The sequence below is a fragment of the Oreochromis niloticus genome, linkage group LG5 (assembly GCF_001858045.2).
Source record: "Oreochromis niloticus isolate F11D_XX linkage group LG5, O_niloticus_UMD_NMBU, whole genome shotgun sequence".
In the NCBI taxonomy this organism is placed as follows: Eukaryota; Metazoa; Chordata; class Actinopteri; order Cichliformes; family Cichlidae; genus Oreochromis; species Oreochromis niloticus.
Window position 1 is genome coordinate 19,371,001 of NC_031970.2, and position 22,675 is coordinate 19,393,675.

Below are 22,675 nucleotides of genomic sequence, written 5' to 3' on the forward strand. Positions count from 1 at the left end.
GAGAGCTACTCGAAAAATCTCTTGTATGCTTAATATACTTTGTATACTTGGCCAATAAAGTTGACTGTGAATCAGTTAGTCTGTGTGTAAACACTGATGCAAATGGTTCATGGCTTAGTGATATTGTTTAATATATAGTATATTTAATCAAAGTTCAGTTTCCAAGGTGATGCATTTTCTCACAGCACACATGCTGCCAAGCTGTTTTCTTTTTTGTTGAAAATAAAGCTCAGAGAGTCCTGCAAAAAAATAAATAAATAAAATAAATGTGAGGAGATAGAAGTAAGCAAAAGCCTGAATTAGATCTGCTGACCCATGTCTCACATGCTGCTCCCCAACTGTGTCTGCTTCCAGCAAAGAGGACACTCTGCCATTCACCACAAACAGTGCTTAAAGCATGTCTGATACTTTTACTGTATGCATGCATTCATGCCCATACATGTTTAAGCGGATGGGTTTTTCTAAAATACCGTTTTCATTCTCTGCAGATGCTGCTCCCCAGTATCCACATATAGTAAGAGAATACGTTCAATCACTTCTTTTAAACATGGTATGACTGAATATTTTGGGTATCCTACAGAGTCTTTGATGGACATGAGTATACTCTAGTTTAAAGAGTTGTTTTGTCTTAGATTTATAGACTATTTAATCAGTGCTTGGGTGCACAGATTCTCTAGGGACTCCACGGTGTGTCAAGATTCAGAGTGAAGAGGCCATGGAAGGAGGCATGTTCTCCACGCACCACATATGCAATCTTACAGTTTTGCTCACAGACCAGATTATGATCAGACATATTTTCAGAAGCCAGAGATGCAAGGAAACATAATGCTCTGTGTGTAAGCATGAATGAAAATTCTTTCATTTCACGAGGATTCACAAGGTCTCACAAACTCTAATATGTGACTACATGTGCATGCACAAGCATACATTTATCTTTCGTTCCCCTATGGTCAGCCCCAGCTAAAAGATAATAGGCTGGAAACTGAAACTATGCAAAACCATGCTTTTTGCATAATAAGCGCACTGTAGTGCTGTCCAGAAGTTCAGAGCCACCTCTTATTTCTTTATATTTTGCTCCCAAAAAGCCAGATTTTCTTGGAATTTTTTAAAAGTGGTCTAGAGCAATAGTTACTCAGGCTTTCTGCAGGGCTTTTATTAATTTCTTTGCAAACTAACTGTTTTCTCATTATTTTTCATGTCGGTCCTTACAGCTGGCTATTTTCAGACTAATCTTTTTTGTTTGTTGGGCCACTTAACACTGACCTGTGACTCACTCAAGCATTAAAAAAGGCACTTAACTGAAGGGGTGAAGCAGTATTGTGTCCACATATAACAGATAAACATAAGAAGTACAACCTTTAAATTATATCTTTATATATTATATCTTCTTTAGTTTAATTTTCAATAACAACAAAGAAAATACTGGTTGACAGGCATGAAATAGTATATTTGCTCCAACAAGGTGATTCCCAAAAAGCTGACATATGAAAAACATCTGTCCCTTCAGTTTATCCATCTTACTGTTTACCAAAGTCTCCTCAGAAAGAGTCTCAGTGGAAAGCTGGCTGTCAAGGAGCCATTGTTAACGAAAGGAGAAAAAACTGAGGTATGCCAAATTTCACAAGAACTGGACTGAAAATCTGTGGCAACAGGTCTTCTTTGTTCCAGATTACTAATCCAAATTTGAAACTTCAAGATAAAATTATAATCAGAATGGAGGAGGTCAGGAGAGAGGTTCAGTAAGTGTCTGCAGCCATCTGTAAAACACAATGTAGGCTTTGTTGAGATCAGTGGTCTTGGGGATCTTGTCAAAAGTGAACAAGGAAAAGTCTTCAACATTTTGATCCACCATTCATTTTTCAGCGTGACAATTATCCCGAACAATGGACTAAAAGCGTACCTCAATAGAAAAACACACAATGAAGCGCTATCAGTCATGGACTGGCCTCCTCAGAGCCCAGACCTAAACATTATTGAAGCAGTCTGGAACCAACTTGACCGATCATCTTCAAAACACAAGCCAGTCAACAACCAAAGAAGAGCTTTCAAGCCAGGAGTACTATTCCTGAAGGCTGCTTAAAGAAGGACTAAGAGAGTTCAGGCTGTGGTGAAGACTAAAGGTGGCCATACCAAATACTGACTTTCAGGGTAGTTAGAAACCTACAAACTCTTTTTTTGCCTTATATATTGTATTTCCATTTATGTTTGCACAGTTCTATACATATATGATAAATATATGGCTAGAGTCAGTAGCTTGTTAGCTTAGCTTAGCATGACTAACACTAAAAATAGAGGGCAAAAGCTAAACTGGCTCAGTCCAAATGCAACTAAATCCACCTAACAGTGCCTCTAAAATTCACTGATTAAGATATGAAAAAATACAACATTTCAACATTTTATTAGTCGGGTTATTACTGGGCCTGGTTGCCATGCAACTAATGGACAACTCAGCTAAGTTACTGTGGTGTTTTTTTCTCCAAATGTCAAATCATTAGTCTTAGACATCTACAATGTGATCCACATCTTACACAGCTGAGGTGATTTTTTTTACTTAGCTACTACAAGCTCACATACAAGCTCACTACAAATGCAATTTTCACTTGGTCTTAAAGGTTTTCATTACAAAGGCAAATAAAATGCTAAATCTTTACTTAGTCCCCGGTGTTACATAAATTGCTAATAACTAAAAGGCTCAAATGGCAGAGCAGTGTCCCACCAACCAAAATTAAATGTATGTTGCAATGCCGAAAATAAAATATTCACTAATGTGTGACTGTGTGTGCATGTGTGTGTGTGCATGAGAGTCTGTGGGGGCAGCTGTACAAGTGGGTGAGTTTTGCTGTCAGGCACTGTGCTCTATAAGTCTGACTCATGCGAGAAATGGCAGAGTGGAGTGAGACAACGCAGCTCGCAGCTCGCGCTCTCTTACAAACACATACATACACAAAAACACGCACACCAGGCACTCTGCAGGATAACTGATAATTACTTATCATTCGTACTTTGCAGCATATATCAGCGTAAATGCTGGAAGAAAATGTAGTGACAATTGAATGAACATGGAACCAAAAATACAGGCTTAAAAACATAAATAAAGCATTGAATATTTAATTTAAAGCTTTGAGCCAGTATACACAGCTCCATAATGATACTTTTGTGCAGAGCATTTTCAAAAGAATGACAAGAAAATCAATCATGAAGTATTTCTCTCTACTGAAGCGACAGATGCTCATATCACAGAATTTGAATGCCCAGAGGTTTAATTTACACCTCTTCGAAAATCTTTTTGGAGGCCTGAAAAGTAGCACATTGAGAGCAAATGTAGGGGTGGGGGGTGGGGAGCAGGCTCCTTGTGACTCATAAGCAGTTCATATGGCTCCTTTCAAAATTCATTACACGGGTATTTATTCTGTGAAAATGATGCACACGGGCGAGGTCCACACCACAAACGGGGGCGTACATTAGGGCTGCATGATTCATCATATTAAGATCTCTGCGCAATCTCATTCTTAACAATTCTGCCGTGTTTGCATCTAACGGACAGAGATGCTGCATTGAACCTAGCTTTCAAAATATTTTCAGAATTAAACAGAAAAAAGTTTGGAATTGTAGAAACTTATCTTAAAATGAATCCACCGAAAGTGAAAAACCAGAAGAAAAATACAAGTGCCTGACTGAATTTATTAGTCAACAGTGTATCTGTTCCACCACCTGAAAGTACTGTAAAGTTAGCTGGCTCCAGTGCCCTGGATGTGAACACAACATTAATGAGACATCTGTTTACAGCCTTTGTGTGTGTGTGTGTGTGTGTGTGTGTGTGTGTGTGTGCTTGTGTGTGTGTGTGTGTGTTTGCATTGTAAGGGAAAATGAGAGTGTGCGAGCATGTTTAGACACAACTGCTTAGTGATAAGGGCAAAGTGTAATGAGGTCAGTAACTTCATCCTGTAATTCCAGACCATTCAACCATTTATTCAGTCAATCAATCCACCGTGCAGCCCTCATTCTTCTTTGCTCATCCAGTTAACACAAATTTACTGAGTTTTTGCTTTTTATTTATTTATGTTTTTTTTGAAAGTCAGTCATGCTTTCTATTGATGAAATGTTATTGCTACTGTATTCTTTGTACCTTACAGACAATCAAATAAATAAAAGCTGTAGGTGTCTACTTACGGTAAAAAAAACAAAAAAACCTCTCCGACTTTTTTCCATCTGTTTCTCACTTTCTCCTTTACACATGCATGCATGCATGGAAGAAACACACCTGTTGCCTACTCCACTCTTGTATGACCAGGCAGTGAATGCAGTTATGTATGAGCTGCTGTATTCATAATAGCAGAAATATAAGTGCATTTTGATTATGTAAAACATGCATGAGCTTATAAAATGGTGTAACAGTATATATTGGAAATTGAAAGAGAAAAACATGCATACAAAGACAGTGATGCTTACTCTTGTGTTCAAAGAATACAAGAGTAAGCATGAATAGTAAGACAATTTAAAGACTATTTTAAACTAAACTCAAAGAATTTAGTTTAAAAAAAATCTTGATGTCTCTTATTCTGTCATTAGGGCTTTTCCAACATTTCTAACTGCACACATACACAGTGCATGCACGCCCACACAAATCCACGATCCTTCCCCCCCTGGGAGTGAAAAGAGAGAGCATCCAGGGCCAAGAGGCTGAAAGGGAGAGTGACAGTGGTCTATCTGCTGTCTCCCATCTGGGTGTCAGTCTCTGGTTTCGCCCAGGGGCTCAGATAAGCTCCGGACACAATAGGGACAGCTATTAAAATTCAAACTACCAGAGAGAGTCATGAAATAGTCATAACAGGTAAGGGAAATCAACACACTCTAATGCCCCCCTTATCATCTGTCTGTTTGAAAGCGCAGGGAAAAAACACAGTTTGGCTTTCTGATCATTAGGTGCAGGAAATTGGACTAGAAAGCCAAAACAATGCTTTAAAATGCTAAGCTATAATCTATTCATCCACCCATCCATCCTCTAAATATCCTATCTATCCAGGGTCACAGGAGGCTGGAGCCAATCCCACCTGTCACAGAGCAAAAGGCAGGGTACCCCCCCAGACATGTCACTAGTCACTTTCTGACTAGTGACATGTACAGGGGACGGGGGGTACAATCCAAACACAGCGCCAACACAAGGAGAGACAACACTCTCATATCCAAACCTACAGCTTATAGATGTCTATCCATAGGGAGGAAACCAGAGCACCCGAAGGAAGACACAGGGAGAACATCTGAACTGCACACACAGAAATGCCCCAGTAAATAAATAAATAAAATAAAAAATGTTGAATCTGCATCACTATTCAATGACCTTTATTAAATGAAGACATCTGCTTTATATGTTTAATTATTTCTTTTTCCCATCAAAAAAAAAAAAAAAAATTGCTGCCAGAAGTTCAAAACTGGGGCCTGTTTACTGCAGTTTTACTGCACAAATAGATACACCTGTTGTTGTGCTTCTAACTTACACAGCGATATAGACATACTGACTGAACACTGCAGCACTTGAAGTACATATAACACAATAAAGAACATAATAAAGGTCTTTAATGTGCTACGAGTGCTGCTGAATCTTTGACCCCTTTAGACTTTATCTTCTTCTCTCTGCACCTTGGAAGTTGTGTCAGAAACCTCCTCTTTGCTTCTGCAGTGAAATAATTAAATACCGGTAAAATATTTGTCACAGAGAAAAAGGCAAACTAAACTCCTTGAACCAGCTTTTCTGTGTGGAGTTTGCATGTTCTCTCTGTGCCTGCGTGGGTTTTCTCCAGGTGTTCAGGCTTCCTCCCACGGTCCAAACACATGCATAATTTGGTGATTCTAAATTGTAGGTGTAGGTGTGGATGTGAGCGTGAACATTTGTTTCTGTGTGAGCTCTGTAGTGGACTGGCAAACTGTCCAGGGTGTAACCTGCCTTTTACAGCTCGGAGAGTCTCCAACAACACCTGCAACAACGGCTAGATAAGTGGATTTACTGAAAGGATTTTCAGTAAATTCTTTAAGTTAATAAGATCTCCTAAAATAGTTTCAAATATCATTACAGTCTCCAAGAGTTTACAGGGATGCATCGAATAAGGTTTTGTAAAAATTTGAAAATAGGCAAGATTAAGCTTTTGCTTGCTTTATGATCATGGGTATGGCACAGGCAGACACATTTTAAAGGTCCAGAAAAGCTTATTTCTATCTCCTTGTTTGTGCTTGTCTTTTCTGATGTGACAGGCTTGCTATACAGTTTTCAACTACTGGTAAACTCAAAGCTGAGAGACAGCTGCTCTGTGCCCTTGAGCAAGGCAGGGCTGGATCTGGTTCAAGACTCTATCTGTTTATGTGCCCTTGAGAAGGAAATGCTGTCTGTCTGTTTGGCAGCAGTGGTAACACCCTTATTCTGCCCCACAGCGGGAGAAAAGAGAGGAGAGAGGTCAACTCAGGAAAAGAGCTGACATGGAGAGAAACAAGCCGGTTATACACCCGGACTCTGCATATCCAGCTAAAAGCACTGCCGTGCCTGTCAACTCCCTATACAGATACTTCTGACTTCCAGCATTTCAGATTTAGGACATTTCAGCGGACAAGAACTGCATGTAGATATACAACAGCAACCTAGGACAAAGATCAAAATACTTCTACAAAGCCAGACTTAATAGGCTTAATAGCTCTAAGCAAACACAATAAATTATTTTTCAAATAAAGACACGATCCAATATAAGGTTATATCCATAAGGAAGGACACCTAAGTTTGTTCTAAATTAATTTCCAAGTAAAAGTTTATTAAGCACATGTCTTGTTCTTTATTAGCACTGGGTTAGCTTACAGTCACTTTTTGGATTCTAAAAAGAAATTTTACATCTTCAGCCATGTTTGCTGTGCCAATCTGTACACTATAGTATAAACTCACACAGACAGACATACTGTATACTGTCATGAGTCAGCACCAGGCTCCATGGGAACAGGCCAGTAGAGTCTGGTTTTTGGCAGCTGTCCTCTTAATTCAGTCAGGCATCTCTTGGGACATGCCCAGCATCTGTGTGTGTATCTTTCTGACAGTCCCTCTAAAGCTGCGATTTCATCAGAGAGTTGCACACATATGCAACAAGGGGATATATATAGATACTTTAAATATATACATATTGCAGCACATTATAAGACCACAACCAACTATGAATTAAACCCAAAGTAGGAACATGAGTGTAATCTTGCCTCTTTGCACATGATTCAGCTACCCTTTATTCAGTGCTCATGAGTCAGACTGCACCCATCTTTTAAGTGGCCCTTCATTTTGACTATACCTTTCACAGCAGTCATCACGTTGACTAAAATCTGTCCAGACACACAAATATAAAAACCTGTCAAAGTCACCAAAACCATTTCTGTTGTAGTTCCTGCAGGAGGTGCGTCACAGATCACACGTTGCCATGAAAACAAACACAGACTCACCTCGCTGACATGGCTGGTAATATCTTCAAACCAAAATTAGCACATTTGTTATGCGGAAAATCAATAATAAAGTATACGGTTAATGTATACATTGGAGGCCACTCGCTTACATAACAATTCCATGTAGCTGAGGTTGTACTTCTCTAGGAACAGCGATACAAGCCTAATATAATAGTCTGAGCTTCTGAGAAATGATTGCACTTCCTAGTGCAGTGGAAAGATTCACCAGCCATTATTATTGTTCCCTAACATCTGTTAGTCCTTTTTTATTACACCGAATTAAAAAAAGTTTGCACTAGTTTTGTAATAAGGCATGCAAATGGTTTATTAGCTCTCACTAGCAATTTTTCTAATCTTTTATCAAAGTTTAATAGGAATCATTTAGGTTGCCAGGGTGAACCTTTATGGGTTTCTCTTTTATATCAAGCCATCAAAGCTTTTATATCTCTAGGTTTGATGGCATGTGGGGTAGCTGACTTCTCGTGTTTCAGTACGCTATCAAGCTGAAAGGTTATTTTTTTTCCTCATGTCACATTCCTGACAGTCTAGGATCCTTTAAAAACACTTTGTCATCTTTTAATAATTGAATTTATGTACGATATCGTGCGCTATATAATTTAATTTTACTGTTATCTAGTCACTATTTCACAACAGCTGAGCTAAAGGGGAAAAAACATGCAAAAATACAAGAAAAAGACACCAGAGAGAGTTTTGTTTGTGGGTGCACTGTAGCAAGCCCACGTTGTGTTCTTATGATTACTGCTTAACACTAATTTGCAAAGAATTGATGAATTATTGATGAGCCTTTATTAAAATCAGACTTTTTTTTTCATGACATCCAAAGTATTACATGAACCACTCATTAGGGCACCAGTGTAAATCTTTCTTAATACCGCATATAGAGTGGTACTGCAGTGACTGACTGCTGTGCCGGATTACTGCTTCAGTCTGCCTCAAGGTCACTGCTACTACACTGCAGAACACCTGTGTGAGTAGTGGTGTACATGTCTACGTGTGCGTGTCTGCCCACAGTGTGGTTTTGCTTTCTCACAGAGCAAAATGGCTGTGTATCATTTATAATCTGTCCTCTGAGAGCCATCTCTCTCTCTCTCCCTTCTTCCCTGCCTCCAATTTCATTCCGTCTCTCTTTTTTTTCCCTACCTCTTCCAGCCCTTTTACAGAGTCACTAGGGGAGGAGGGAGCAAGGAGGAGGGCAGATACAAGAGGAGCAGAGGAGGAGCAGAGCAGGAGAAATTGTCCTTATTAAAGAGACGGCAGCGCCATGTGAGAGATCCCTTGTGGGACAGAGATTAAATAGACTGCGTCAGAGGGGAACGTGCTCATGGTGCTGCGACTGGAGGACGTGATTAGTATGAACACCGGGGATGGAGAGATGGAGGGAGGGTGGACAAGAAAGGGGGTGAGGAGGAAAGGTGTGATGAGGGACAAACAGACGAGAATAATGGAGGTTACGATCAGAAGAGGAGAATGCGCAGAAATGTCAGAATGCAAACTGAAATGTGAAGAGAACACAAGCAGGGAGGAAAACAAAGAGAATATGGGAGTGAATGCATTAGAATGAGGACTAAAGACGCTGAAATGGGAGAACAGGTGGTGTGTTTCAACTGAACTCTGCAGTCCCAGAAGGGAAAGAGAGAGGAGAGGTGAAGAAAAAGAGGAAGTGAGAAAAGCAGATGACAGATGAGGGGCGCAAACACTTTCCTGGGCTATGTATAGAATTTATAAAGCCCTCATTACAGTAACAGTACAGAACATAGGGACTAAAGTGTGTAGAGTTGCATGATTAGGAGCAGTAACAGTAGTACAGCACTCTGAATAGTACAAAAAGAAACCAGTGGTTCCTGTGTGACTGTTTTCAGGGGATTAGTGGTCTCTGCAGTGGAAACACATTATGATGATATTATAAGTATTTTTAAGTATTTTTATAAGTATATTTACAGTAAGTATTTTTTAACACAAATGCCTTGCCTTTGTAATATAGTCATAAACTGTATATAAAAGATGGAACCTCTCGGTTAGTGAAATCATATTTTAAAGCCTCGAGCTAAGCAGTTTGGCTGCTGTCATCTTGGGTTTTCAAACTGCACGACGAGAGGATCTGACTGAGAAACTGAGGGACAGCTTGTACTGTAGCCAAACATATGCCAAATGTTAAGCCCATCCTTAGGCATACCCTGTCTTTTGACTCGACTGGAGACCATCATTTACAAAAGTGATGAATCGTGTATTTAATACGACATGAAACTAGTGATTGAAACCATAAACTAATCAGTTAAGTGTTAACAGGGGTATAAAAAAGCAGTGAGTTGTCTCATTTTCCCTTTACTTCCAAACAACTGTTCATCTTTTTGCAACCCCTACTGGCCATTAGAAAGAATGCAAATTTCATGCACGTTCGTTCACCTGCATTCGATTTGAAGGCCACCATATGCCGATAGCTGTGGTTGCATAAATACTTCCAGCTATGTAGAAATCTACGGGAAAATGTAAACGGCTACCTTTTACGGCTACTCTTAACTAGAGATGGCACGATACCACTTTTTTATGTCCGATACCGATACCGATACGTAATATCGGATCGGTCCATCTCTACTCTTAACCACTGATTTTAGAACATACTGCATAAAAAAATGATATTTTTATATCTGGATCAATATGGCAAAAGCAAAAAGGCTCATCTCAAAGCTTCAAAACAGGACTTCAAAAACCAGAAGGTGACATCATGGTAGCTATGTCCATCGCTAAAGTAAAACAAGGACAGATATGAAGGACAACAACACTAAAGAAAAAAAGAGAATGGGAATGAGCATGAAACTCAAAAAATTCTCAGTTTAAATCAACAACAGAAAACAGGGTGGAAATATAATCATGCTGGTGACTGGTGATACTAAGCATGCAGTTTTTATGTCCTTTTGCATTTATTTATATATTTATTTATATTTTTTATATAATGTTTAATAACTTACCATCTAAATAAGTGTAAGGAGTTGTTTGAAAATGTGGAATGTGGATTTTCCTCTGCAAGGATTTTGATGCTGTGTAAACCTAATTCTGACTTGTGTGTTTGTGTGAGGAGGCAATCCAAATCTGGTTTCAAATTACATTCTGATGAATAAGCTCAGTTTTCACTTTAGAGATGGAACTGTTTACTCAAGAACCAAGTTTTCCCATGAGAAGTGCAGGCAACGTGCATGATATGCCATCTGGTTACCATGCGCCGCTGGTATTACTGCCACACAAGGCCATGCAGGAGCAGTCCCCTTCTTGGATCTGTGTTCAGTCAGTTACAGTCATTTTCTTTACTCATCAAAGCCTACTATGCTCTGTGGTTTATGAAAGCCAATCTGCTTAAAATGAAATTAAGTCTTTTTTTATATCAATAAAAAGTAAATAAAAAGTATAAAAAGTTAAGTTTATATTACGTGAAAATATTTTACTAGGTTAGAGACACAGACAAGTTTAAAAATTTGGAGCTACTTTTACAGCATTATTGTATTGTTGCTAACTTAGTAAAAGAAGTGAGAATGGAAGACAGAGATGATGAAGGTTATAGATTTAGAGCAAGTCTATTTAGGCTACGCTGTACACTGGCCCACTGGGATACCAGCGACCGACCAGTACACTGAAATAGAAATGGGAGCAGAGGAAAGAAAAGAGAAGAGGGAGGAGAGGTAAGGTGTGGTGACAGATAGGGATGGGAGACAGAGATAAAGGGCAGCTGGGGGGGGGGTTGATTAGGAGGAAGCTTGGTGGAAGTAGGAAGGACAAATAAAGACAGGACATACAAAGGCAGGTAAAAAGTAAGACAACTTCAGCGGGAAGATATCCATGGCACGGTTGCAAAGTGAGAGCAAATCATTTTACCAGTTCTAAAAAGGTCAGTTCAATATGTTGAGATCTGCAGGTTTTTTTCTTGCAGACAGATAACAGTTTAGCACAGAGGGTGGGGAAAACAGCCAGCCAGCGTGATGCACGATCGTCAAATATCCCTCTTGTTTGCCACTTGCAATTTAGCTTCTTTCCGTAGTTTTTTAAGCGCACAGACCTCTACATTTGACCTGAATTAAAGATCCCATTTGGTTACGCAAATTCTGTTCTAATGATTGAACTGAAAAATGTCACCCTCACACCTGAACAACTTGACATTGTCTGTATAAAATGAACCAGATTAGCTTTTTTCAAACCCATGCAAGCTTGAAATAGTTCTATTAACTTTTTGTAGAGTGAAGAAGAAGCAAAAAAGTGGTGGATAGTAGACATGAGGTCGTGGTATTAAAATGATCAAGCTGCAAGCATAATCCTGTTAAATACACAATTGCAGTGCAGTTAAGGTTTGCAGCTAGTTAGTTAGGATTCAAAAACATGTGTGAAACTGTCTCTGTAGTTCTAGAAGTTGTGTCCAAGCAGAGGTTGAGAGTTATAGGTAACAGTGATAAATAAATGAGGCACGGCAAAGAAAAGCATTTTAAAGGGAAGGTGTGAGTTTGAGGAAATGAAATTTAATTATTCAGACTCAAAGAAGCTATAACAGGTTGTGTAAAAAAAGAATATCTGAATTTTACTATTATTGTTGCATCTTCAAAGTTTCTCATGTATTAATTAGTATTTATTGCTTAATTTAATTTAAATTACCATTGTAGTTTTGCAATGTAGAAAAACTGTCTATAAAATGTGGGCCCTAATCCCATCTATATTTGCAGCTGCTTCCCTGCAAATGTTTGCCTAAGTATCCTCCTACCCTCCTTCTCAGCATCAAAAACCATCAATGCTTTGAGCACTTCTCTATCATCCAGACCCTCGAGGAATGGCTGAGCTCTCTCTGTTGATTTCTCGTTCCTCCCGAGGAGGATTACTGATGTGTTGCAGCTCTCTACTGTGTCTTATGAAACCAGCAAGTCAACTCGCACCAAACACCTTTTCCTTTTGTCTTCCGAAAAGCAGGTCATATGCTGGTCGGCCGCACGCCATATCTTCTCAGAAACTAAGCTGTAGCCTGACAGCGCATCCGACCCCTGAATGACTAATGTCATTCACCTGCTGGCTGCCTGAGAGAAACGCTAGCTCTTCACTCCTACACTCACCTTCTTGGTAACTACATCCTGGGTAAAGGTACTGAACCTCTGAAGGCTAAGAACTGGAGAACCCAGAAATTTAAAATTTAATGCAGTGTATTTCCCAGAAATATAACTATTGTATGTGCTGATTTTATAGTGATTGTATGAATTATGTACATTAAGAGTGTGCGACTCTGGTGGTTTGACTGCAGAACTGGGTTACTGCTGAAGAGTTGCTGTAGGTTAAATGACGTGTCCGCCAGTTTGGTAGATCTGTTCTGCATGAAAATCATAGCTTTTTGAGCTTGATTGACTGGTGTTCACCTGGTTTTGTCACACAGACCTGAAGACCCGGGAATTTGTTTCCAAATACAGGATGAATCATCACAGAAACAATGTAACACTAGGGTCTGTTATGATCTAACACAGCCCCATGGGACACATTCATATTACACAACACACATGACGGCAAGCCTTATAAAATAACTTGAAAGAGCTACCAGGATCATCTTTCTAATATAATATAATATATTTTCTAATATACAATTGCACCACCCACCCACTCAGTTTAAATTTAGTCACTGATCCTGTCAAAGAAAACAATTAATTTATCAAAAGCAATTAAGCCTAACCAGGCACCAGGGAGAAGACAGCCTGCTTGTTAGCAATAGAGCTCAGACCCTAACTGGAAAAATGACTTGTTAAATGGACTGACCAGTTAAAAATCTTCAATAAATATTGTGTATCCTAAAATATATGTGATAGCGTGTCCATAGTGTAGTGGTTGACACATATGCCTGACAAATGAAAGATCCCTGGAGACACAAATCCCATGAGGGTTTGTATCAGGAAGGGTATATACTGTAAAAATCTGCCCCAAAAATATTCAGACTTACCTGCTGTGGTGACCCCTAAAAGCAGCTAAAAGTAGTAATAAATAAATATGAAACGGGACCACCTCCTTTAGCTGAAGTACTCAGAGTAAATCCACTAAATGGCACATACTGTATGGTGAATTAATAATTAATGGTGCACACATTTGATGTGATGTACTATTTAAAGTAATGCAGTCAGTACGTGACTCATATATATTGTTAACTGCTCCACAAAGATGTATTTTTTTCCACTTCTTTTATCTATTTTATTGTAAAAACTGGGTATATCAAGCAGAAAGTAGTATATTTTGAAGGACCATGGAGTTCTAAATTTGAAGGCGATAATCTAATGCCAGACGTTTTGAGTGATTTAATGTGAGACCTTCATAGGTTTTAAATGAGATGCATATGTAATTATTCCTTGAGCAGATTAATTTGCTTTTGTCTACCGTTTTAAGGTAATTAAGTATGGGTGTAGACAACAATATGTTGATGATTACAAGTCCCCTCTTTTTATTACATTAGTTTAAATTTTTTTGTGTGTTATTGCACATCTGCAGGCTGTGATCCTGGGTTAGTATTTAGTTGACTGATAAAATGTAATATTCAATCATGTAATCATGATCCTCGTGAGAATGGGAAAATGAAATTATAATTTTATGTCTGGTATGATAATTTTATTGCTAGCTCAAATTCAATTTAATTTGAGTATCACTGTAACACTGCAGGCATTGTTTCTACTCATGTTGCAAATATGGTGATGAGCAGTAGTCACCACAATTAGATATTCAGCACAAGGTTAAAGAAGTGGCACTATAATATAAACTGAAGCGTAACCTTTTAATAGTGAATATTTTACAGCATTACTGGTTCTTCTCTAGTTAGGGAATTTTATCCAAATGTGAGGTCATGTTTTCCTGAAAAGCTCACTCGCAATTTTATGGATGTTACAGTGGTGTTTTGAGCATATTGTGGCTTCCGTACTATAATAATTTCTTCTGGGTAAAGACCCTCCTACTCCAATCCCCTGAGCACCTCTCCATCCCCCCGATCCTCATGGGGTAACACTGTCCCTAGAGTTATTTCGTATTTCTTTGCTCTTTACCAAGGTGGACCTACTGACGTTCTGCATGTCTCTACTGTCTCTTGAGAAAACAGTCGTATCCACCAACAGTCTTCTCTCCTATCTGAAGGAAAACAGGTCATCCACCAAGCAGTTCAATACCAACTGTTCTTGGAAACCAAGCTGTAGCCTGACAGCCCATCGAGCCCCTGAATGACTCATGCCATTCACCAGCTGGCTGCCTAAAGGAAATGTTAGCTCTTCACCTCCCAGTCAGCCACTACATCACAGGTGTAGGTATACATCAAGGAACCAGGCTTCTGAGAAAACTGAAGGGTAAGAATCGGTGTTCTATCTGATTCTGTGTTCAGTTTTGTTTTAATCCACCTCTTTTTAAATATTTATTCACTATTTATTTAACTGTGCAATAATAACAAGTTTCCCTGAATTTATCTAGTTTACTCTTATAGCCAGTGGGCGTAACCATGAGTTGACCTAGAAATGGTCTGTCAGAAATGAGACAATCAGGAAACACAATCTTCTTTGGGTATCAGCCTATAACGTTACAGGCTACCTCTGATGTCACACTGGTGACACTACACGAATACTGATCAATTATCCCAATGTCTGGGGGAGGTAGATGATTTAAGTACTGTTATAAATATTCAATACGCTGGTGTAGCTATTCGAGAGGCCAATTTTTCTGCTTGTGGGGGATTATGCAACCAAAAAAAAATTCAGTATGCAGTAAGACAGCAAGTTATGCATAGAAATATAATAACTAGACGTGTATATATTTAAATGAATGATTTATGATGACAAAGCTAAGTTAGGTATGCATTAAAAAACTGCTTTAAGTGATTGGGCTGACAGAAATAGAACCACCATTATGGATTTTTGCATCATGTTCTTAAATGAAAATCTGTAAGAACAAACACGCTACGCACACTAGGGTAAAACCATAGAAGCACATCTGCATGTAAATTCTTGCTGTTTTATTTTTTAATTAAAAATAAGAAGTAGGAAACAGATTAGGATTTGGATATTTTTATGCCTTCTCATTTCTCTCATGCCCAAGAACCACAGCATATCCCACATGGCCAAAATCTCTACCGTGTTGCTCCAGCGACCTGCTCCTTCAGGCTATAGCCAATTGGCTGAAAAAGAGAATGACAAGGGAGGGTGGGATGCTTTTGCGGGGGAGGGGGGAGTAAGGGGGGGCTAAACTGTCCACAGAGATTTCTGTGCATACTAAACAGGTCTAACACTAGCTGGCTGTGAAGAATTTTCATTAGTCCCCTCAAACGGGACTCCCTCCCATGTGTACTTTGCTGATGCTGTGCTTATGCATTTCTCCAGGTGCTTTACAAGGTTGCTGCATGTCTGTGCTTTTATCATTGATTTTGGTATCAAAGAAGCAGGTTATCCATAGAGCAGGTTATGGTAATCCATGAAATAAAAAAAAATACAGAACAGATACTGGAAATCTGCAGTCTGCATAGGAGGACAAATTCAAGAAATGGTCTTTGGTACAATACATACCACTGCATGCATTTTCACATTCACAACCACGCACATGCATAAATAAGCACGGTAACTCACCTTCTGTGGGTGAGGTTTTCAGTCGTTTGCACAGTCCTTCTACTCCCCCGTAGTCCTCCTGGAGCTTGACCACCGCCTCTGTTCCACGCAGCTCCATCAACGAGCGCAGCTCCATGACCGAGCAGCCAAAGGCTGCTGCATGGTTGCCCTCGTTTCTTTGGTTCTTGGCATAAAAATCGCTGTTGGACATGTCTCCCATGATGTCAGCTAGTTAAGTCAGTTAGATTAGTGTTTCTTATTGCTTATAGATCAAACAAAAGCTTTCACAAGAGAACTCAGTCTCTTCCAAGAAAAAAAAAAATCCAAAATAGGTGTGAATGAGGCAACAGCAACAAAAAGGGGAAAAAAAATCTCTTCAAAGAAAAGTAAGCAGATACAGGGATTAAAAAGCGGAAAAAATCCGTGGGGATAAATTGATGAGCAGCTTCTCTGTTTCAGGAAAGACAGATTTCAGCAGACAAAAAACCACCAGAGAAGAAAAAGAAGAAGAGGAGAGAGAGCAGCAGAGGAGGAGAAGAGGAGGGGATGAAAAAACACAAGTGGGGAGCATCCAGGTAAGCACTGGACAGCCCCAGTGGTCAGGTCCTGAGAAGGGCAATGATGGTAGATGCAAGTCCTGTCGGTCTCAGGCTCACCACGGCTGCAGTCCAGACCCGCTCCATGTGTGGCTTCCCATTGCTGCTATTCTGCTGTTGCCTCCGCTGCCTCTCTGTCTCTACATGGTGGTCTCCCCCATCACTGCTATGGAGAAAGAGAGGAAGAGAGATAGAGGGGTGGGGGGTGAATTCAAGAGACGAATTCAAGGAGGACAGAAGGTGAGGGAGGAGCAGGGAGAGGCACAGAAAGAGAGCACAGGGATGAGCGTTGCGTTCTCAGGGCAGGGGTGAATGCAGCGGTAGATGGTGCACGGCTGAAGGACAGCCTCTCCTGGCTGCTGCAGTAACTGTTCCTCTGCTGTCTCTATCTACTGCTGATGCTGCTGCTGGTGCCGCTAACCTCATTCTGAGGACACACTAACTGACAGAAAAAGAGAGAGAGATAGAGCGAGAGAGAGAGAGGGAGAGGATATGAAAACGAGGGAGAGAGGAGAATGCTCCTTTCTGGTGCAGAGCGGAGAGGAGTTGTGCGCGGGCGGGAGGCTGGGGCTGCTCTGACGACAAAGCGGAGAGGCAGAACGTAGCTCTGCGCTGTCATGGGAGGATGGGCTGAGCTGTGAAGCTGCTGCCGCTGCTGCTATCTCACCACTCGTTCTTCCTCATACTACAGTATATGACCTTTTCTATGCAGTCACTCTGCCTCAGTGATACACTGCTCTCCACCTGTTGTCTTATAATGCTTTGCAGCAATGAACTGAATCAATGTCTCTGCCTCACCCGCCTCTCTCTTTGCATTTACATTTAAAAGCAATGATGACTGTAATCATTAAATAAGGGTTAACAGACATCTGGTGATCTTAAGTATTTTGATTACCAGGGCTCGAAACAGACATCCACACGAGGTTAAAATTTCACCCAGACTGCTCATGTAGTTCATTTTCTCCTTGTTTGCTTATGTTTTATTTTATTGTATTACATAAACCAAAAAGCAACAATTTGCATAATATGTTGACAAGAGATATATACAGAATACTCTGTAAGTTATAATTTAAGTGACTTAATCAGTACCATCAGTGACCCAGCATGCCACATGCTGGTCACATCCTGACTAGATTAATCTAGAAACTCCTCAGGATGGGAGTCAGGGCGTTTGCTCTCATCTGGGCTGCTGATTATCTGTTAATGCATCCCTGTTTTATTCAACTAGGGACCTCCTGGCTTGAAGTGGCAAGTAAAATACACTTGTAACAAGAGAATCTCTTTTCACTCTAATTCCAGGATGACTTTGACTCATCCAAAGACTCTATGTGGTAGCATGTACCCTTTCTAACAATCCTTTAATCCTCACAGGTGACGAGGTAAGAATTCAGCATTACAAATACTTGGGTACGTTTCATAAGTAGACTGGATGGGTGGACGAACACTGGTGCTGTTGACATAAAGGGGAGGAACGGACGATTTTCTCTGAGGAAGCCCAGATCTTTCGCTCTATGCAACAAGATGCTGGGTACCAATCTGTGGCTGCAAGTACCATCTGTGGTCTGCTGGAGAACAGCATCAGTGCCAGAGATGCCAGCAGGATCAATAAACTCATTCGCAAAGGCAGAACTACCATTGGTCAAAACCTGGAGACGGGGAGTCAGGAGGTTACTGAAGAAACTGCTCTATATCATGCACGACCCATTCCACAACATCCATCACAGACAAAAAAGGCGGAGCTTGAACAAACACATTCAGCTTTGCTGCCATAAATGTTTTAAGAAGTTATTTTTACCTTTCATATTAACACTGTCATGGTACTGGGTCGTGTGACCCAGTGTTTGAGTTTTTATGTATCCTTTTTTTGTTCGTGCGTCTACCTGTCATGTTTCATGTCTGTGTGGTTCTTGTTGTCAAGTTCGTGTCATGTCCATGTCTCCATGTTTCCTGTTTTATTTTGGAGGAGTCTACTGTGCCTTTGTCACTGTATTTAGTTTCACTTCCCCTGTCCCGTCATTACGTTCATGTCAGTCAGCTGCTTTCCCCATGTGTTCCCACTTCCCCAAATCACCTCCTGTGTATTGAAGTCCTCTGTTTTCTGTATGTCATTGTCAGGTCATCTGTTATTCCCACCACAGTCTTAGTCATAGTGTTTCACAGGTTTTTCTCATAGTTTTCATTGTGTTTCAAAGTAGCCTTAGTTTTCACAGTGTTCATAGTTGTTTTCAGTTCTTTCTTAGGGTTTCATTGTACAATCGCTATGTGTAAAACTAAAAACAGATACACTGTGTACCTTTACTATACTTTCTGAACATCCTGTTTTTCTTACATATATAATTTGCTGCCTTTTTGCATAACTATTCTCACAGATCTTTTTCTCATTAGTGCTACTGATTTCAATGTATATATTGTGTATATGCCAATTAGATGTTCTGTGTCTTGATCTAAAGTGCTAATTTTACTCTTCATTTTATTCCGAGTGTATATCTGTTGTTTATGGTGGAGTAACAGAATTCTATCTATCTATCTATCTATCTATCTATCTATCTATCATTGATGTTATTATTCAAAGTCAACCACTGCCTCACAGCTGCCCTTTATCACCACCCACCCACTCAGGGGGGGATCTGGAATCAAAGCACCATTTTGTATTTGGTTCAATGCTGCAATGACTATACTGTCTATCCATCATCTGTACTGCACAACATCAATACTGCAAATAATTTCTGTCTGAGGGCCCTCAGAGACACTTGGCTTATTCAGATAATATAATCACACCGAAAAGCACAGTCAGCCCCCCAAAAAAACTAATAGCATGGCTGGTCAATATCTTGTCAGTCCATCCCACAAATTATGAGGCCACACAATCAAAACTTATTGAATCACAATTTTAGTCACAGAATTCCTTTTATTTAAGGCTATAAGAGTTCACCTTTTTACTAAGCAACAAATTTGTACATGTAAAAGGCCAATGGAGCAAATCTGTGCTATAAATTGTCATTAATGAGGTGTATCCATAGTGATTTCAGTGAACAAGAAGCAGCTAAAACACATTCCTAGTGATGGCTGCTGAGACTTTAAGTGCAACCTGTAACTAAAAAATAACAGAGCTACTTTTTTACTTGTATGCTTTATAATGTCATTGAATATGCCCTGTTTGTCCCTATTTATAAGTCAGCCACAGACGGTAGGACATTATGACATTTGTCTGCACATTTGTTCCTGTTTGGAAGCAGCCATGGGAATAAACTACTAGGGATATACCTGCTTAAACTGGCCAGACTAACACAGTGAGCAAGGTGTACATTCAAGTGTGATGATGGGACAAGTCACACAATGACACAACAGTGTGCTTGGAAACAGCAGGACACGACCTTGTCACAGAATGGTGTTGAGAGACCCTGCCAACATGTGAATATGCATCTGTGGGATGGAGGCACTGTGTAACTCCACAGGCTCCAGTGCTGCATGCTAATGAGCTCCAGCTGTTTTTGAAGTTATAGAGTTAGACGGCGATGGCAAAGCCACTCGGACATTACGCCTCAACAAATGTGTTCACCCTTTTAGTGAAGCTGATTACAGAAAGTGATTCCAACTCAGAAAAATGCTCTGTTTTTAACAACCGGCATATTAATTACATTTGTGATGGACAGTGTTTGATGGTTTCTTGATTTGGTGAACCTGAAAGACTGAATGTTCCTTTCTGTTTTTTTCTCAAACCTTTTATACTGCGCCCCTACCCCTCGCCTGCCCCTCAGGTCCAATCAATGTTGGCGTTACTGTGTGCGTGCCAAGGCAGACATCTGCGCCTGCAAGATCCTCCAAAACCGTCAAATGAAAGTAAACAAATGCTCTCCCAGAATGTGTGTGTGTGTGAATGAGAACAGAAACTACATCACAGGTAATTCTCTTTTGCACCAGATGGACCATCTGCAAAAGACAGGGACATGGCCACTATCACTTTTATGCTGGTACACCTGCACTGTAACAAAGATTATCAGGCCCTGCAAGTTTATATTTATCAGCAAATCAGTCAGTAAGCCGAAGCAATAATCAGATGAGACAAATGGAAACAAACTAGGCTGTACATCCTGTAGACTGTGAAACTGCAAATCTGAACTGGCAAAGCACAGACTGTTTCGGGGTTTACCAGCATACCCAATAACAATTAAGAAAAACTGATCATTAGATCAAAAGACCTGACTTGAGTATTGATCATTAGTAGGGATGCAACAATCTCACATTTGTATCAGATATCAGGCCAGTCCTGATCCAAAAAGTTGGATTGGACATTGATGACAACTTGTCGATCTACAGTATGGGCTGATCTTTCAATTCAGGTCTATGTTGTTATGTATTTAATTTACCAGCATCTGAGGCCTAGCTAACATAGCTGAAAGTAAGAGTAGTTTGGAGACCAACAGCTTTTCTCTGTATGTTTGAACAAGTTTTATTATTTAACTGCAAAGTGTGTTAACTGTGTGTTCAAGTGATGGAAAAGCTCCACTGAGCGAGTGCTTAAGCTTCTCTTTCCTGGCTCACTTTCCCTAATGCATGGTCAGAGAGGAAAAAGTAGTGTTGTTTTCACACTTATTGGGAAGATTTCATTTAACTTGCAACTATAAATGACTGCAGTATGCAGAAGGCTAATGACTTCATTTGAGCTGAAGTGAGATGAGTGCAAATAAACAAACTGCTAAAGCAATACATTTTTTCTTGCCCCTTCTTTAATTTTACTGATAAATATCAATGTAGGTGTCAATAGAAAATTGTAGTCAGTATAATCTTTTAATAATATAAGTTTGCATATGATAGAATACTGCATGATGACCTCTTTATAACTCAGACTGTTTTGATTCACTGTGACCCGTTATCATGCAGGGAAGGAGCAGTACCTGCTAGATAAGAGCTTAACAAGCAGTTTCACTTTGTACCAGGTAGAGGAGCCTCTCCTGGCACACGCACACAAGCCACACACACACACACACACATATCCGCACATGCTCACGCATCAACATTCCACTGAACAAACGTATTCACTAACCAAGATGTTGAGGGAAGGGTTTCCTGGGATGAGGACCAAAATCCCCTTCTTGTGTATAAATAAAGACCAGGGCAGTGGCAGAGCGCGAGTCCCAGAGCCCTCACTCCAAGTGCGAGTGCTCTGTGGCTGCCCTTGCATGCAAGTAAAACTTTGTGTTTCTCCTCTCTGATTCTCAGCTGAAGAAGTGTCTTAGAGTACATCTCTTGACAGTAGGATATGTTATTTTTTGGACGGGATTTTTTGCTAGATTTTATTTTGCAAATTTAGCAATGTTTAAGTCAATCCTGATGGAAACTTACACATGAACTAATGTTTCACAGCCTCACAGTGAGAAGTTGCTCTTCTGCTTTCAGCTACTAACTTTAGGGGTCGCCAAATTGGATCATCTGCCTCCAACGCCTTATCCCTAGCTTCCTCTTCTGTAACACTAGCCCTCTGCTTCTCGTTCACTACATCCATGAATCTTCTGTGTGGTCTTCCTCTTTTCACCCTCCCATATTCAACATCATTTGTCCAAGATATCCTCTATCTCTGCACACGTCCAAACTATCTCAGTCTTACCTCTCTAACTCCAAATCGCTCAGCCTGAATTGTCCCTCTGATGTACTCGCTTCTAATCCCGTCCATCCGGGCCACTCGAAACAAAAATATTAACATATTTAACTTTGCCACCTCCAGCTCAGCCTTCTGTCTTTTTCTCAGCGTCACCCTCTCCAAACCATGCATCATAGCAGGTCTCACTAACATCTTGTAAACCATCTCTTTTGACTCCTGTTGCTACCCTTCTGTCACAAATACAGCTTATTTATTTAACACTGGTATCAGATTGTTACTCAAGGTATCAATATTCTGTCATTGATGAAAAAAGTTGAATGGGTGCATCCCTAATCACAGAGATGAAAAAGGGATAAAACACTGCTTAATCTTTCCATAATAGGATTTAAAGTACATATTGATTGGTCTGAAACTAGTTTAAAGAC

At 40.0% G+C, this 22,675-nt stretch overlaps 1 protein-coding gene and 1 long non-coding RNA gene across 14 annotated transcripts in view; one reads left to right on the forward strand and one right to left on the reverse strand.

Moving 5' to 3' along the window:
• The window catches only part of LOC109202267 (uncharacterized), a 712,495-nt gene that overhangs the window by 341,468 nt on the left and 348,352 nt on the right, over positions 1–22,675 (forward strand). The gene's annotated exons all lie outside the window — the stretch shown is intronic.
• Positions 1–22,675, reverse strand: part of atp2b2 (ATPase plasma membrane Ca2+ transporting 2) — a 128,009-nt gene that overhangs the window by 53,978 nt on the left and 51,356 nt on the right. For 4 of the 13 annotated variants that reach the window (XM_019359304.2, XM_019359303.2, XM_019359300.2 and 1 more), the window contains exon 1: positions 16,077–17,223. In XM_019359304.2, the coding sequence (XP_019214849.1) occupies positions 16,077–16,275 (199 nt within the window). In that variant the 5' untranslated portion in view covers positions 16,276–17,223. Of the gene's footprint in view, positions 1–16,076; positions 17,225–22,675 lie in introns of those variants that run through there. The other 9 variants (XM_025907250.1, XM_025907247.1, XM_025907248.1 and 6 more) reach the window with 3 other exon arrangements.